Here is a 16858-nt window from a genome sequence, read left to right on the forward strand (position 1 = left end):
TGCGTATCAATCCATCGAGAGGAAACGGTGCGAGAGTGGATGGATGGTGATGCTGCCTGTACAGACATGGCAGAGGACGGGTTAGCTGAAAAGGTGGTGCTAAACTATAGGCGGGAAGAAGCAGCCAAACACTGTAAATCCTAACGACCACCACGTCGAACAACTGGACAGAGCCGAGCGAGGGAGAGAGGGCTCTGTCAAAAATCCCTGCAGGGGAACCGCCTGCACTGGGCTTAGATTTCTGCTGGCTGTACTCATTATTTTTGTCTCGAGATAAGGATGAATTTGACGTAATGTTCGGCAGCACGGCCCGTTGGACACAGCCACACAGTGAAGTTCTGCACATGGCACCGTTATAATCGAAAACAGTTAAAGCAGAGCTCTGGCCGGGGGAGAGTTTTATGTCTTTTGCTCATGTGGATGAGCATTTTCTCCTTATAATGGCAGCTATATTTAGTGTCATTTAACTTGATTCATTGCAAGGAACGGGGATAGGATGGAAGGAGGACATTATGACCTTCGTGAAGGCAGGATTGGTGCAGGACTATTGCATTAGTTTCATCTAGGTGTACCTAATAAACTGGCAATCCTGTAATAATCCACGCAAAAACACAGTGAGCGTTTCCTCTTCGAGTTGACAACTTAAATCTCTTAGAGAGAGCAATAAATAACTTCCCGTTGCATCACATAACCCATCACCCGCACTGGGTAAGAATGTGAAAGAGTTTTTACTAAAAGCGGAGAAACTGTGTTCAGCTTCGTCGTGTAGTTGTGTGTGTGTGTGTGTGTGTGTGTGTGTGTGTGTGTGTGTGTGTGTGTGTGTGTGTGTGTGCCAAAGCTGTCGGGTCTGTGAAGGTCAGCGGGCTGATTTTATGCTGCTGTTTGCTGCTCGGTAAGCACTTCAGAGCGTCTCTCCCATGCTAATCAGGACAAGTGACAGAAATATAAACACAGGACTTTAGATGGGGAGTCACACCGTGTTCTCCAAAGAGTACACGTGCACTTAATAGTGTATTACCTTGATGATGATGAGAGTGAATCCATGAAAAGGAATGAGAATATATGATAAAGAGATGAAGAGGAGAGGAATAAGAATAGTGTGCAGAGGTTAACTCTTCACTGTAGATGAGCAAACCCAAACCACATCAGTGCCAAAGAGAAATCCTGTCGTCTCATTGACTTGCTTGACTTTGTTTGTTTTGAAGCGACTGGTGGGCGTGAGGCAGACGACCATGTCCACAGTATTCACTAGATAGCCTAACATGCCGTCATTTAACCAAAGGGGAAAACCATGGGGTGGAGCATTAATTATTTCTGTGTCCATCATCGGTGGATAGTAATAAATTCCTCCCGAGCAGTGCCCTCTATCCTTTAGAGTGACAATGAGAAAGGTGTTATCACAGCTAAGCGCTAAAACGGCCATTCAGTCTTGGCTGTGACCGGAGGTTTCATCCAGGAACTGCCTCATCTTCCAGTTTCTGCCATTATTTCTTAATAACGCGTCTTCTCTCTCTCTCTCTCTCTCTCTCTGCCTCCAGGGAAATACTCCTCCAGTGGTGGTGAACACTGACACACTCGACGGCTCCCCATATGTAAGGATTATGTTTAATCTCCCATTTATTGTATTGTTATAGGCTCATTTTAACCGCCTTTGTATTCAGTCCTTGTTATCAGTAGTTCCACTGCTTTCCCAGCATCCAGGTAGCTCTGCGTGCATTGTTTTAATCAGAATAATAAAAAGTAATTAATTGTACCTCTTTTTTAATTAAAATGAGGTTTCTCTGTTTGATATACGTCAGACTGAACAGAAGCATCACTTAATTAGATTCAACGTTCTTTAACGATGCCTTTTCTCAAATGAGAGCAGTGAGATGAACATATAGTCGTGAATTGTGAGGGATTAGAGAACGAGGCCTCTCAAAGGAAAGCCTCCGTGCTCCCACTACAGACCAGTGTTTTTGCACCACTACGGCACTAAGACAAGTTGTTTTCTAGGTCAGACACCAAAACAGTGAAGTCTGAAGTTCTTTAAATGCCCTCTTCCTCTGGGACTTCCTTAATTCTGGAGGTAAAGCTGATGTGTAGCAGAGTTGTTCAGCCAGAAGGCGAATTAGACTAAAAGAGGGGAGCGGCGCTATTTTCAACCAGGTACCGCATTGGTGGAGGAGCAGAATTAATTCTGGATCAAATTTAGTGGACAGAACTTCTGTTTGAGAGATGCTGTCATTAGATTGTGGTGCTGATGATGCTGCGTTCAGGAGCAGAGGGGGAAACCCCCCCCATCAGTTGATGAAGCAGCATATGATGATCAGGCTCAGAGGGCAAATGCTGAATCAACATTAGCTCTTTATGATTTAAACTGTGAGTTTTGCTTATAAATCATTTGTTCAAACAGTTAAGCTTGTATAATTGTTTAAACACTATTAACTAACATCCTTTTCTGACAGGTGAATGGGACGGAAGGGGAAATTGAATATGAAGAGATCACACTGGAGAGAGTGAGTCTGAGAAAATACCTTTTAAACTTGATTTTAGACATATTTATATGTATATAGACATGGAATAAGCCACGGTCAAATGCCCTCTGATGTGAATAACAATGTGTGTTTTTGTTTGCTACTGCAGGGTAACTCCGGTCTTGGCTTCAGCATAGCAGGAGGAACAGACAACCCTCATGTGGGCGACGACCCCAGCATCTTCATCACCAAAATCATACCTGGAGGAGCCGCGGCTCAGGACGGACGGCTGAGGTAAGAACCCACTCAAAGCCGGCCTTCGTGTTCCCAGACTCCACAAACATAAAATCCCACAATCAAAAAAAGCCCAGGGGCCCACCGGGGCCGACTCGGGTTTTCAGATGAAGGAAACGCTGCTCTACTGCCCCCGTTTACCCGGCCTTTCCTTTTGAATTCACTGATTCAGACAGCCAGTCACTTTTCTACCGGCAAACACACTTAGAGAAACAGCCAAAGTGGAACCTCACCTCTTCGTTTTGAGTCTAAAAAGTATTGTACCGCAGAGCTACAGCCTATTGACTGTCCAGCCCGCTCACCATCAGCGTTACATCAGAGAAGACCTGCCTGTTTAATTCAAGATCTAAATGCACCAAACTAACATCTACTTTTATAGGTCCATCAACAATTTCTCTTACTTTTACTGTTTGTATTTGGGCTAAGAATTGTAAAATACCTTTTTAAAATCAACAGAGTCTTCCACATTTATACGCAACATTTATGTTAAAAGAGATCCTGTTTTAAAGGACATGACATGGGATGGTAAGGAAATGGCAAATAAACAGCAACTGCAATAAATAAGTAACGTACGGAGGAATCCTGCTCGTCCTTCTCTTAACAGCTGACCTATAAACCTCCATCTGGAATGACTTCAGAGTGTTGAGCAGGCCTGGAGAGAACGCTTATATTTGCCTGAACACAATGTTATTTTTTTTTTCTTGGCCTTTACGGTCTGCTATTAACAACATATGCCAACTATCTCGAGGGAAATGCTTGAATTCTAACTACTCCTAGTATCTCAAAGATGGAATTCCTTGACAGCCTTATGCAACCTGCAATTTGTGGGCGTATAATTCATCTTTCCGAGGGTTCGAAGTCTCAATTTGATGATTCAAACACCAAAAAAAACATTGTTTCCGTCTTCCACATTAAGTGACTCAGTGGCTGCTGTGATTTATTTGAATAACCTTTGAAAGAACTCTGTGAGGTTAATGGAAGTGTGGTTTGATAGTGCGGGTTTGGATCATTTCATGCAGTATGTACATAAATTGTTCTTTATGGCTTAATAAAGGTTGTATGTAAATCCCTACGAGCATAGAGAGACAGGGAACCTAACAAGGATGCTCTATCGTGGAGATGCACTAGAAATGCCAGCATTAAAGAAAATGTGTTAGTGTATTACATTTACATATATATAATATTGTCTCACAAACAATATGCAGCTCAGACTTTTGTCAGTGTAGAATCCTTAAGTGAGGCTTGATTAATGTGTGACAGAGTGCTCCATGGGGAAAGTTGAGGAAATATGTGAAGAGTCATCATTTTATCAGCGAAGTCATGTCATGATGGAGTCTAGACACGACACGGGTGATGGTGGAGGTGAAGGGTGTAGAACAACGGCTGAAAAAATGTGGGTGGATGTGATGCTGGGCAGGACTTTTGATGAGCTCGGTGGTGAACGGGGTGGAGAAGGGCAATGAAATGACAGCTGAGAGCAGCAGAGATAGGAACGGTTTTATAGTTTGACAGCAACGAGGGGATTGGATTGGTAAGAAAGCGGGAGAAGAGGGGGGAGAGAGAGAGAGAGAGAGAGAGAGAGAGAGAGAGAGAGAGAGAGAGAGAGAGAGAGAGAGAGAATGTAAATAAATAGAGCAAGCATGAAGATAGTCTCCCTGATTGAACTTTCGCTAAGCTTCATTTGTTAAACCTCTTGCAGCCCTCAAGAGTTATTTCAGTCTTACAAAATTTTACACCCTATAATTTTCATGGCCGTAAAAATCAATTTTCAACACATGAATGGAACTGTGATAAGTAGAGTTTTTACGCCCTTGGAGGAAGAAGTGTGTGCGTCTGAAAATAGCCATTTCATCAAAAATCTTCTTGCTTGAAGATCAGCTTCTCTTCTGCAGGCAGGGCTGTCACTTGCTCTCCACGTATATCAACTCCTCATCACTTTAAGGAACAGCTAACGCAAAGAGAGCTAACCTTTGTGCTACGTCATGCAGAAGGGTTTCTACCTTGGAGAATTGGGGGGGGGGAAAGGCCAGTTGATCCCCAACACAGCTAATAGCTGTAGATGAGATGACATCAAAACAAAAACTAATTCTGTATTTTGTCTCTTCCTCTCTCTCTCTCTCTCTCTCTCTCTCTCTCTCTTAGTGTGAATGACTGCATCCTATTTGTGAATGATGTCGACGTGAGGGAAGTGACACACAGCCAAGCTGTGGAGGCCCTTAAGGAGGCAGGTGCTATTGTCCGCCTCTACGTTCTCCGCAGAAAACCAGCAGCAGAGAAAGTCACTGAAATCAAACTCATCAAAGGGCCTAAAGGTAATGTGGAAGTGTGGACCGGTGTACAGCATCGACGCCTTTGTGCGGGCTTAAAGATGCTTTATACCCGGCTAAGCTGTGCCCCCTGGATTTAGCACATTTGCTCGGTTAACCCATACCTCCTTTTGCTCACTCTCCTTGCCTCTCTCTCTCTCTCTCTCTCCCTTTTCTCAGGATTAGGTTTCAGCATTGCTGGAGGGGTGGGAAACCAGCATATACCAGGAGATAACAGTATCTATGTCACCAAGATCATTGAAGGCGGAGCGGCTCATAAAGACTGTCGTCTGCAGATCGGGGACAAGATCTTAGCGGTTGGTCATTCGTATATGGACTGACTACGAGAGATATATGCCCACACACATGTCACGAACAGCATCAGAGTCTCACCACACACACACACACACGCATATGCACACTTGTGTGTACACGCAGCATTGACGTATCAAGAGGCGAGATAAATTACAGCTGTAATTTTCGTGGCCTGAACTTGCTTTCATTAATATGTTAATATTTGTGTAGGAAGGGATTTAAATGTTTAACTGGAGTGGTGCCACAATGAGTCTCGAGCAGCGTTGCTGCCACCTGCTGGAGAACAGAGAGACCGCAGCGTAGCGGCTGGTGGAGAGCTCAACACCAGCAGCTTCAAAATGGTGCTGGGCTTCTCTGCTAAATGGTGCCTGAGCCAAATGCTTTACCTCTAAAACGGGATTCGGCAACACGCTTCTGCTCATTATGAATCCGTTTAAAAATACATTTAAATTTAGGTGCAGCTTTGGCAGGGTGCAGCCCTAATAAAATGATGAAATTATTATGAGATCTAGATCAAAATGTCAATCTAAATTTGATCTGATGGTGTTCATACATAACAAATGTAGTGAGACAGTACAGTTGCAGATGCTGATTGTGTTTTGGCTTGTCGTGATCAACCAGGTGAACAATGTGTGTCTGGAGGACGTGATGCACGAGGATGCGGTGGGGGCTCTGAAGAACACAGCCGAGGTGGTGTACCTCAGGGTGGCCAAGCCCAACAACCTGTTCCTGACCAACTCCTACAACCCTCCTGACCTCACCAGCAGTAAGCCGCTCTTCTGTGTGAATATCTACACTGTGTGTTGCAAAGGCCAATAATCACACCGGTAGACGTTGTCACCAAATGTCCTGCCTTTGAATTGATGTGTTTCCAAGAAAGTACACTTTCAAAAGGTGTACAGATTCATGTTTGTTTGTTTTTCTCACAAAAACACAAGAAATGTCCATGACTTGATTAAATAAACCGGTATATTAAAATAATCATAGTAATACTCTTTGTGAAATAGGCTTTCATGAGATGATTTCAGAGAATTTCTCAAAAGAACAGAACATCACATTCCACGTGTTTATCTGGTTGAAAATCCATAAATATTATACCTCCTTGGACTTTGTGTGTATTTTCCCAGCATATTCCCATATGGACACTGAACTCAGCCACCCCAACTATCTCGGGTCAGATTACCCACAAGCCCTCACTCCCACCTCACCCAGTCGGTTTTCTCCCGTTCTGCATGGCATGATGGGAGACGATGACATCCCCAGGTGAGCAATGATTCTTCAGCTAAACGTGTACTGTATACCGATGTATTACTAGCTGTACTAGTGGTAGTAGCAATGTTTACATTGACTTTCCTCTCCCCTCCGTCTCTCTTCCAGGGAGCCTCGCAGAGTTTTGATCCACCGAGGCTCCACTGGTCTGGGATTCAACATCGTTGGCGGAGAGGATGGAGAGGGTATCTTTATCTCTTTCATCCTGGCGGGGGGGCCAGCTGACCTCAGCGGAGAGCTGCACAAGGGCGATCAGATCCTCAGTGTAAAGACTTTTATCCTCCTAAAGTAGTCACACAGTAAATGCATTCTCAGTTGCACTCGAGTGGTATTTTTAGCCGTGGTTGTTAACAGTCATGCTGTGTGTGTGTGTGTGTGTGTGTGTGTCAGGTGAACGGTGTGGACCTGCGTATGGCCACACACGAACAGGCAGCTGCAGCACTGAAGAACGCTGGCCAGACAGTGACCATCATCGCTCAGTACAGACCCGACGGTAAAGCCACAACTGTCGTGCATAACAAAGACATCTCTTTAAAGTCAATCAGTCCCGAATGGTGACTCACAAAACACTTTTAACTTAAAAGGATCAATTAGAAATTCAACTGGTAAGACATCAATACTGAGCTGTGTGCACATCAATACTGAGTGTAGGTCAAAGGGCCTTAATGCGTTTGTATTTCTTCGTTTCAGAGTACAGCCGTTTTGAGGCTAAGATCCATGACTTGAGGGAACAGCTGATGAACAGCAGTATGGGCTCTGGGACCACGACGCTAAGGAGCAACCCCAAGAGAGGCTTCTACATCAGGTCTCGCACAGTTTCATGCTAATGAATCTAAATTAACCTGCCACGCAACATTATGTTCAGGATAACAAATGTCCGTGATATGTTTCGTTAAGACTAACCAGCAATCTCACACCAGCTAGCTTACAATCAACACAGCTGTTTTAAGAACCAGAGGACTTCGGAGTTCGATCCCCGGTGGAAGTGTCCTTGGGCCAGACATTGAACCCCAAATAGCTCCCGAAGGCTGTGCCATCGGAGTGTGAATGTGCATTAGTTTAGACCCTGATGGGCAGGTGGCACCTCGCATGGCAGCTTCTGCCATCAGTGTATGAATGTGGGTGTGAATGGGTGAATGTTGACATGTATAGTGTTAAAGCGTTTTGAGTGGTCGGAACACTAGAAATGCGCCATACAAAAGCAAGTCCATTTACCATTTATACTTGACATGAATGGATTGCTGTGCACTTACAAAACTGAATCTTTTGTGGCATCGTTATATATTTAGTCATAATTTGAGCAAAACCCTCCAGTCATCCACTAAGGAGCTCTTATGATGCCAACTGTCGTTTTTTAAAATTATGAAGTAACTGCAAATCCTTTATATAGCTGAAATGTTGAGTTTTGAAAGGGAAAATATGAGTCATGACTGCCGGAGGGAATTTGATTATTAGAAAGAAATGATTAACTGTAGCCACTAGAGACAATTCTCAGCAATGAGCCACAACCAAGTCAAGCACAAGTCAGAGAGGCTCCGAAGTTGCGTGAGTGTAAAGCCACAACAGAGAAATAACATGACATAACGTTAATTAACATAATATAAAAGTAGGACTGGGCGATATGGAGAAAAATGAAATGTTACAATATATTTGACCAAATACCTCGATATTGAGACGATATTGAAGGGTTGAATATTGGTGCTTTTACAATTTATTTCCACAGTGAGATTTATGTCAAACAATCATCAGTAAAGTGGACATAATGACTAAGTGCTAAAGAGAAATAAGAGAACAGCTACAAAAAGGCTAGTATGTTCAGCAAATTACATCACTTTACTGAAATACAGCCTTTAAAACCAGGAAAAGACAACATTTATGCTATATTACGATATTATAATATCCAAAATCTAAGACGATATCTAGTCTCATTTTATGATATCAATCTAAAATCGATGTATTGTCCAATCCTATAATATGGTAAGCATATATCAGAGCTAAACTGCTTTGTTACACAGTAAAGACTGAGGACTCCATGTACAACAGTACGACTCACTGTGGCTTTATGTCATTTTGCATTGTGTAAATACTAGATTTACTGCAAATACTAGTAAAATGCCACTGCATTTCTGTTAAAAATCCAGTAAATAAAATGCTGTATTCCACCACTTCACACCATATGCTGTGGTTAAGAACGCCTGATCTTCACATACAAAGAAAAGACATCATCATGTGCCAAATAATACTTTGTATAAGTACAATTGCTGCAGAGAAGGCTGCGTCATTCCATGCACAGCTTAACTTGTGCAGAGTTGTGTAAATAGTGAGATAAACAACATGAGCAGCTCACCACATGTTTCAGCACCCTGAACAGCGACACCAACCAACCAGCGACAGAATACAGCATGTAAAGTTCATGAAATCAATGTCATAAGGAGAGAATAATGCACAGAAATTGTGTTTGTAACAATCAACACAATCTGTCTAACCAGTTCAAGACAACAACAAAAAACTGCCGCAGTTAGCAAGCATCCAAGTAAGAGGAAAGTGTGTCTTACCTTTTGAAGAACTTCGTACTTGGTGTCCTGTACACTGATCATTATGTCCTCGTCCGGTCCAGGTGTGACTCAATAACCAGCAGCAATAACAGGACAATTAAAAGACATGACGTCACTGAGTTCTCCCGTTGCCATGTTGTCATAGGTTCACTCCAAAAACTTCCGCCGTCCTCGAGACGCTGCCATGTCCGTCCTGCTGCTGCTTCTTCTTCTTCTGTGACCCAAACTCCTTCTCATTTGTTTTCTTTCAAACAAACACGAGTAGATAATGTAGATAATGGTGTCTACTGTTTGCGGTCGGATTAATACTACTGTGCGTCACCGCCGCGACAACACCGTTCCCGCGGGGCACAACTACTGCGTAAATTGTCTGCGTTAGAAAAAAAACTTTAGCGCGGCTCCAGGTGAGTGTACCCGCGTGCTGGCGTTCCGGGGTCCAGAGGTGCAGGACCACCAGCCCCTGCACCTCCTGCGCCAGTGCGTTCCCGGATAAACGGCCCACACTTTGGTCTAGCCGTGATATACTGTAGGACATTAAACTACCTGTCGTTCTCCTGAATGGCTGAATGACAGAAGCACCCATTACAGGTATTCCGTGCAAAACAACAGGTTATTTAGATGAAGGATGGACATATAAACCACTAGAGGCTAGGTGAACATCTAAACAACAGATCAGGAGACTTCCTGGTAGTGTCAGGGGCGTGTAAAGTAACAAAAACACGACTTTATGGAGAGCATGAGCACTCATTCACTCTTTTAAAACGTGTTTAAATTCAAAATGGCGTGGAATTTCTTCCTTGCTCAGCGACTGCAGTCATGCACAGAAGCACAGCCCTCAGTGGTGCCATGTGGTGGCTTGAAATATTATTGCAATGCATATGACAGTAGACCACAGAGGGTTTCTTTCATTATTATGAAAAGCTTAAACATGTTCATTTGGGTTTTCTCCATTTTATCAGCTAAAGTGTTTAGATTATTACTTTGTATACAGCCTGATTCATGATAATTTACACAGAAATGTGGTTTTCTATAAAAGGTTAATGAAGGTAAACTGCTCCGTGCATCCATTAGATAAACATCCATAATTATGCATTTGCTTTAACAAAATGGCCTCTTGTTTCCCTCTAAAACACTTTCAAAAGCAATAAACAGGCCTAATGTATTTTCAAACAGCGTGGTAAACAGAATGTTATTATGAAGCCACTTAAGCAAAATGGAAGAAGACTATTCATAATTCTGGTGTTCAAGTGGTTAAATATAATTTTAAAGTGTTTTATGTAGTGACTGATTGGAGTTCTTCCGTCCCTCAGGGCTCTTTTTGACTATGACAAGACTGCGGACTGTGGCTTCCTCAGTCAGGCGCTGGGCTTCAGCTTTGGGGATGTGCTGCATGTGTTGGACTGCGGAGATGAGGAGTGGTGGCAAGCCCGTAAGGTCAGCCCCCAGAACGAAGTCGAGGAGGTCGGCTTCATCCCAAGCAAGCACAGGTCAGACTTTTCCCTGTGAGTGAGCGTGGGAGGTCTGACTTATCTTTCATTGTGCATCAACAATTACAAAAATCACAGTGGTTCAACTTTTCTCACTTGATTGTTCTGTCTCCAACAATGAAATGAATGCATTGTTCTTCCTCCTCGTCTCTGCAGGGTGGAAAGAAAAGAGTGGTCTCGTGTTAACACCAAAGAGAGGGTAAGTTCACTCACCGGAGCTGTTTGAATAACTCGTGGCTGGTCTCCCAGTGTGTGAATCTCTGCTGTGCTTTCTGTTGCAGGACCATGGTCGAGACAGCTTGACTCAAGGTAATTAGTGTGAAGCATAATTGTACTGTTTATTGACACTGCGAGCTACCGTTTGCCACGGTCGTAATGGGCAGCAACACAGGCACACAGTTTGCTGATGGATACACAAAAAAGATATCCCTTTATTTTACATACACTTCATGCCAATACCTGCAGCTACAGAGTCCCTTCCCTGCCTTTGCCTTACTGTTTGGCACATCTGTAATCTCCAAACGCCCCACCACCAATTTGTGGGCATTACACACGCCGTCAAATATCTACACAAGCAGTTTTTACTCACATGTTCTTAGTCCAAAGAACACCTCACCTCCAACAGAGTCACGTGTTTACTGTTAATTGTCTATAACGACGTCTGATATTAGCCGTGACAGTTGAAATTGCATCACTGCAAACGGACAGACACACACACATGCAGACTCGTGAGCCTAAACGTCATTTGCACTGGCAGAAAAGAACTGTGCCTGAACGCTTCTATGTTCTGTCACCAGGGAGAGATAAAACCTCACAAAGTTATGAGACCGTCACTCAAGTGGAAGGTAAGGTCATACAAAAGTCCATTATGTAAGACTTTTATATTAGATTCCATATCGGTTTGTGTATCCTCTTTCTGAATGCTTCTACTCACAATCTTCTCTCTTTCCCTTCTTGCTAAGTTCATTACGCGAGGCCCATCATCATACTGGGTCCTGTGAAAGACAGGATAAATGACGACCTGTTGTCTGAGTTCCCTGATAAGTTTGGATCTTGTGTCCCACGTAAGTAATTACACCGTCAGTCATGGAGACGGATCTGTTGCTTTCGTTTTTTTTTGTTTTGTTTTCATGTCGGTGCTGCCACCTGCAGCCATTTTAGGGTGATGTCTGCATAATACAGATTAAAGGGTATGTGCTGCTTTTTATTGTTATTATCTTTCGTCCCCTGACAGACACCACACGGCCCAAGAGGGAGTATGAGGTGGATGGACGGGACTATCACTTTGTGTCGTCACGAGAACAGATGGAGAAGGACATCCAGAGCCATCGGTTCATCGAGGCGGGCCAGTACAACAGTCACCTGTACGGCACCAGTGTCCAGAGTGTCCGGGAGGTGGCTGAGCAGGTGCGCAGCAACATGTTGTACCAGGAAAAAAGAATCAATGGCAATAAAAAATAAAAAGATATTGCCAATCCCTTTTAACAATTGGCTTAATTAATTATTTATTAGAATTATAAGGCACAAGAATATCAAGATAAGATGAATTTATGACGTGATCGAAAGTATTTTTGATTCTAAAAGTGAAAAAGAAAGTTTTAGCAAAGAGGCACAACCTCTCATGACCTTTTGCCCAATTTACTGGCAATTTAAAATTTAAAAGATTTAAACAGTATTTATTCATCCTTATAATTTCTTTCCCTGCATGTGTGCACGAGCAGCAGGGGAAACACTGCATCCTGGACGTATCGGCCAACGCTGTGCGCAGACTACAAGCAGCTCAGCTTCATCCCATCGCCATCTTTGTCCGGCCCAAGTCACTGGAAAATGTCCTGTATGTACTTCAAAAAAGTCCTTGTACATTTTGCAATGCTTGTTGAACAGACATAAAAATATGTTGCACATCATGAAAATACGTGTTGGAAATGAAGAGTGTGTGTGTGTGTGTGTGTGATGTTAACAGAGAGATCAACACTCGACTGACAGAGGAGCAGGCCAGGAAAGGAATGGACCGAGCCCTCAAACTAGAACAAGACTTCCTAGAGTGTTTCTCGGGTAAGCGTGAAGGATTTGTGTCTATATGACATGATGTACACACGAAAATGATGTGTACATACTGAACATGGGATTTCTCTTTTGGCAAACCGCTATAATGTTGTGGATATTGGTTTGGATTATGGCAGCGTCAGATGGTGAAATTGAGCAACGCCCGTGTTTGCACTCCGCTGTACGCTAATCTATTTGATGTGTTATCAAAAAAAAAAATCCTCCATTTCGTGATTACAAGATTTTTGAAACTATAGGTTCTCCATATTTTTGGTTTATTGCTGGGCGCACTTCAGAGGATGATAATATGTGCATTTCCCTTCATCATTTATTTTTTCTCTTATTTTAATTGTTTAATGACAACAAATGCCAATGATAAAGAAGCCTCCTCTACAAAGATGAACTTCATTTTTCCATGTTCCTGGCAGAGCTGAATGCGTTAAACGAGAGAACGAACGCCTTCTGGGAGGACTCGGGGCATTTTAACATTTAAGGGACACATTTAGGGCAAATCACAGCGGTCGACAGAATATGGATGTTAGATTTCCACACAAATCCGGCGCTGACTTCAATTTAATTCCTCAAATCGTGAGCAGCTGTCATATGTGACATTTTAGAAAATGTACAAGATTGAATAAATATGTGGGACACATTGTAGAAATACATGCATAATGGAAATATGCCTGTTGTTCACACAATATCTACAATGTATGCAGATCATAGAGATGTATTCATAATTGATTATTCCTCTCATTGTCTGGCAAACACATCTGATAAACATCTTTTCTTTTCTTTTGTCCCTCTCTTTCTTTACCTCCCAATGACTCCATTTTCCCCCCTCTTCCTACTGTCTCTCTTTCCTCTTGTTTTTCTCCACCCCTCATTGTTTTCTCTCCTTCCCTCACACATCCTTTGTCCTGCTGCAGCTGTCGTGGAAGGGGACAGCTTTGAAGAGGTTTATCACAAAGTAAAGACAGTGATCGAGGAGCAATCAGGGCCTTACATCTGGATCCCCACCCGGGAGAGGCTGTGATGCTGCACCCGTCCAAACCACCCTCTTTCTCACAACCACCGACCGACAACACCCTTCACCCTCATGGCCAAGCCAGCCTCGCCTGCCTGTCTGTCCTTCAGCAAAGTCAGTGCTTAGGCAGTCACTGAGAATGACACAGAGAGACAAATGCATATTAAGACAAACACAGAGACAAACACAGGAAGTGACACAGCGAGGCAAGGAACGATACCAAAAAAAAGAGACTCTGAGACAGACGTGAACACAGCGATGTGTAATTAGACTGCAAGAGACTGAGAGAAAAGACTTAGTCAGTATTCCACTTTAATGAGGCAGGCCTTAGTGTCGAGGCCATGTTCACACTCAGCATTAAAATGCATCTTGGCCACAAGTGGACAACTCCAAATACAGCTGTGACTGCACCCAAAACTGGGGACACAGTTGATTTAGCGTTGTCAAAAAAAACAAACTTAGTGTGTAATGTGTGTTTTTCTCTGTTTAGATGCTGTTTCCCAACAGATAAAAGCAAATGTGAAGCGAAATCCAATCACAAGCGATTACTTGAGAGATTTCAGATGCATTCTGATGCCATGTGTGAACTGCAGTCCATCTGGATCTCAACACTGTCTGGACACGAGACATTAGGTCTGAACACGGCTTGAAAGAGACTAGAGGGTGACCCAGCAGGGACGGACCCCGAGGTAGTATTAAGACCACCTCAACCTCTCACGCCCCCATTGAACACCTCCGGGCGCCTATGTCTGAGATGGAGGCGCCCAAATAGACTCTGGCCCCTCTTTTTATATCACCTCCTGGCTTTCTGTCCTCCTCCTCCTGTCAGCTCTGCCTTGTTTCAGGACAGGAAAGGGGGGAAGACTGAGAACGGGGCGCCCAGATCCTGCTGAGTCCCTCTTGATGAGGCGTCTTTTCTCGGCAAAGTGTCCCTTTTTCTCGTGAATCTCCTCTCGGTTCTGAGTGTGAACTCAGAATAACACCTCAGTGACCAAGACTGACGTTTGCTCAATCACCCATGTTGAATATCGCGAGGCATTATTTAAAGGCAGTTCAAATAATTATAATGACAAAAAAAAAGAATACTCATATGCTGAATTTGTGCATGCATCCTCAAAGACAATGGCGAGAGGAGACAAAAGCTTTGGAAAAATCTGACTTAAAAAAAAAGAAAGAAAAAAATGATGAAAAAAGGAAGTAATTAAGCGGGGTGTGTTGTCCTTCTCCACCTCCTTATTGTGGAGGAGTTTTTTTAGCATGTCTCATGAAGGAAGAAGAGAAGAGCGTCACAGTCATGAGATATGTTCATGAGAGGCCAAACCTGAGCGCAGTAGATGCTCTGACATACGTTGAGCCTCTTGCTCTCTGACGCACACACACTCACGCACCCACACACTCTCACACCCATCCACACATGCACGCACGCACGCACGCACGCACACACACACACACATGTCGAGTTGTAACCTCAGCTGTAACCTAGCACACTCCTCTACAGGGCGACTGGCTGTTCTGACCTGCTAGTCAGAATCCAGGATGAATGTTATCTCTCTAGGCACAAGCAGCAGAGCTGTTAGCTTCATCACACCACAGCCGACTCACTGATCACTCTTCCAAAAGAATCCCTCAGCCGCAGACGTACACACCGTTTCCAGTGGCCGCAGTAAAAGCCATGGCGTGTGTGTGTGTGTGTGTGTGTGTATCTGTGTGTGTGTGTGTATGCGCGTGGGTCTCTGTGTGTGATCTGTGAGTGGAAACTCCTCTTTGTGGGAGGAATAGGTCTTCTTTTACTCTCTCTTCCACTTTTTCTCTGCTTCTTTCTCCCTCTTGTGTCCACACAAATTAAAGCTAAGTTATGTCTAACAAATAAATGGCCTATATATATATATATAAATATATATAAATATAAATATATATCTTTTTTATGACAATTTCTAACGGGACTAAGTCTGTAAAAATCAACATCTCCAAACGATATTCCATTGGTTCCTTTGGGTAATATTGCAGTTTGGTTGTTGAGTTTACTCACATTCCCATTTTATTGTTGTAAAACGCAGCAACGATCCACACAGAAATAAGTGAACCGTTCAATGTAAAGCAGACCTCACACTAGAGCGTTGAACAGACATGTGTTCTCGTGTACGTCGAAAACGAATTGAAACACATGTACAATGCAGCTGTGTGTGACTGTGTGCGCGTGCATATGTGTGTTTGCTGCTTGTGTGTGTGTGTGTGTGTGTGTGTGTGTGTGTGTGTGTGTGTGTGTGTGCGGGTGACAATAAAACGTGTGTTGTGTATAAAATATAAATGATACTATATGAGAATATCTATCCTTTATAACATCCACAGGTGGTTATAATGTATAATACATGAATGGGTGATGTGCGTATGTGTGTGTGTGCCAGAGCGAGAGAGTGAGACGCACATGAAGATGTAGTGCAATACTGCTATGATGTTATGCAACTAAGATGGTTTTACGTGTGTCTAAGATTTAAACAGTATTTACGAAGTTTGCACTGACGGCATTATATGCTACAGGTATCGGCAAGAAAACGAGGACTCAAAGGTTTTATGAGCATGTGTTTGTATTTACTTATAATTTGTTCTGAATTATAAGAGTGAAGGTGGAAGTATTGATGGAAGTGACCATTCATATTTATTGTTTGTTAATTTCTGCTCACTTGCTTCTCTCAGCTCGAGGTGGAAACAGCCGAGGCTCGTGAATGACAAGTCTTGGTTTATGATTTATGATTTATTTATATCTGTCACAGGTTCCCTCTCAAGTCTGTATATTTTTTGTGTTTTTTTTTCCTCCACATTGAGAGAGCGATTGGGTCTCGGCCAGAAATGCTGTAAATACAATAGAGATGTTGGAGTGCTGTGTGGCTTTAGATTTAGCCGTGCACACTGCAGAATTGATGCGAGTACAGGATCCATCAGAGCCACAGCCCAGTTTAACTGCTCAAACACAGAAACATCTGCACACAAACACACACACACACACACACAATGATATCAGTACATCCATTTACATTTACACATTGAGAGAATCACAGAAACAACAACACCTGACAACACTTCCATGAATGAAATAATGTTTTCAATT

At 43.1% G+C, this 16858-nt stretch overlaps 1 protein-coding gene across 1 annotated transcript in view; it reads left to right on the forward strand.

Annotated features, from left to right (window-relative positions):
- dlg4a (discs, large homolog 4a) overlaps nucleotides 1-13761 on the forward strand; it is a gene marked incomplete at both ends in the record, with an annotated part of 35981 nt that extends 22220 nt beyond the window's left edge. Inside the window, 18 exons of the mRNA XM_079171006.1 lie at nucleotides 1539-1592; nucleotides 2448-2498; nucleotides 2626-2750; nucleotides 4893-5062; nucleotides 5237-5373; nucleotides 5993-6137; nucleotides 6499-6634; nucleotides 6749-6905; nucleotides 7031-7133; nucleotides 7331-7445; nucleotides 10506-10682; nucleotides 10839-10885; nucleotides 11480-11527; nucleotides 11645-11746; nucleotides 11917-12089; nucleotides 12407-12516; nucleotides 12646-12737; nucleotides 13655-13761. Coding sequence (XP_079027132.1) covers nucleotides 1539-1592; nucleotides 2448-2498; nucleotides 2626-2750; nucleotides 4893-5062; nucleotides 5237-5373; nucleotides 5993-6137; nucleotides 6499-6634; nucleotides 6749-6905; nucleotides 7031-7133; nucleotides 7331-7445; nucleotides 10506-10682; nucleotides 10839-10885; nucleotides 11480-11527; nucleotides 11645-11746; nucleotides 11917-12089; nucleotides 12407-12516; nucleotides 12646-12737; nucleotides 13655-13761 — 2049 coding nt within the window. The remainder of the gene's footprint in view (nucleotides 1-1538; nucleotides 1593-2447; nucleotides 2499-2625; nucleotides 2751-4892; nucleotides 5063-5236; nucleotides 5374-5992; nucleotides 6138-6498; nucleotides 6635-6748; nucleotides 6906-7030; nucleotides 7134-7330; nucleotides 7446-10505; nucleotides 10683-10838; nucleotides 10886-11479; nucleotides 11528-11644; nucleotides 11747-11916; nucleotides 12090-12406; nucleotides 12517-12645; nucleotides 12738-13654) is intronic.
- Between the last annotated feature and the right edge of the window lie 3097 nt (nucleotides 13762-16858).

The sequence above is a fragment of the Pholis gunnellus genome, assembly GCF_910591455.1.
Source record: "Pholis gunnellus genome assembly, chromosome: 13".
NCBI classification, from domain to species: Eukaryota; Metazoa; Chordata; class Actinopteri; order Perciformes; family Pholidae; genus Pholis; species Pholis gunnellus.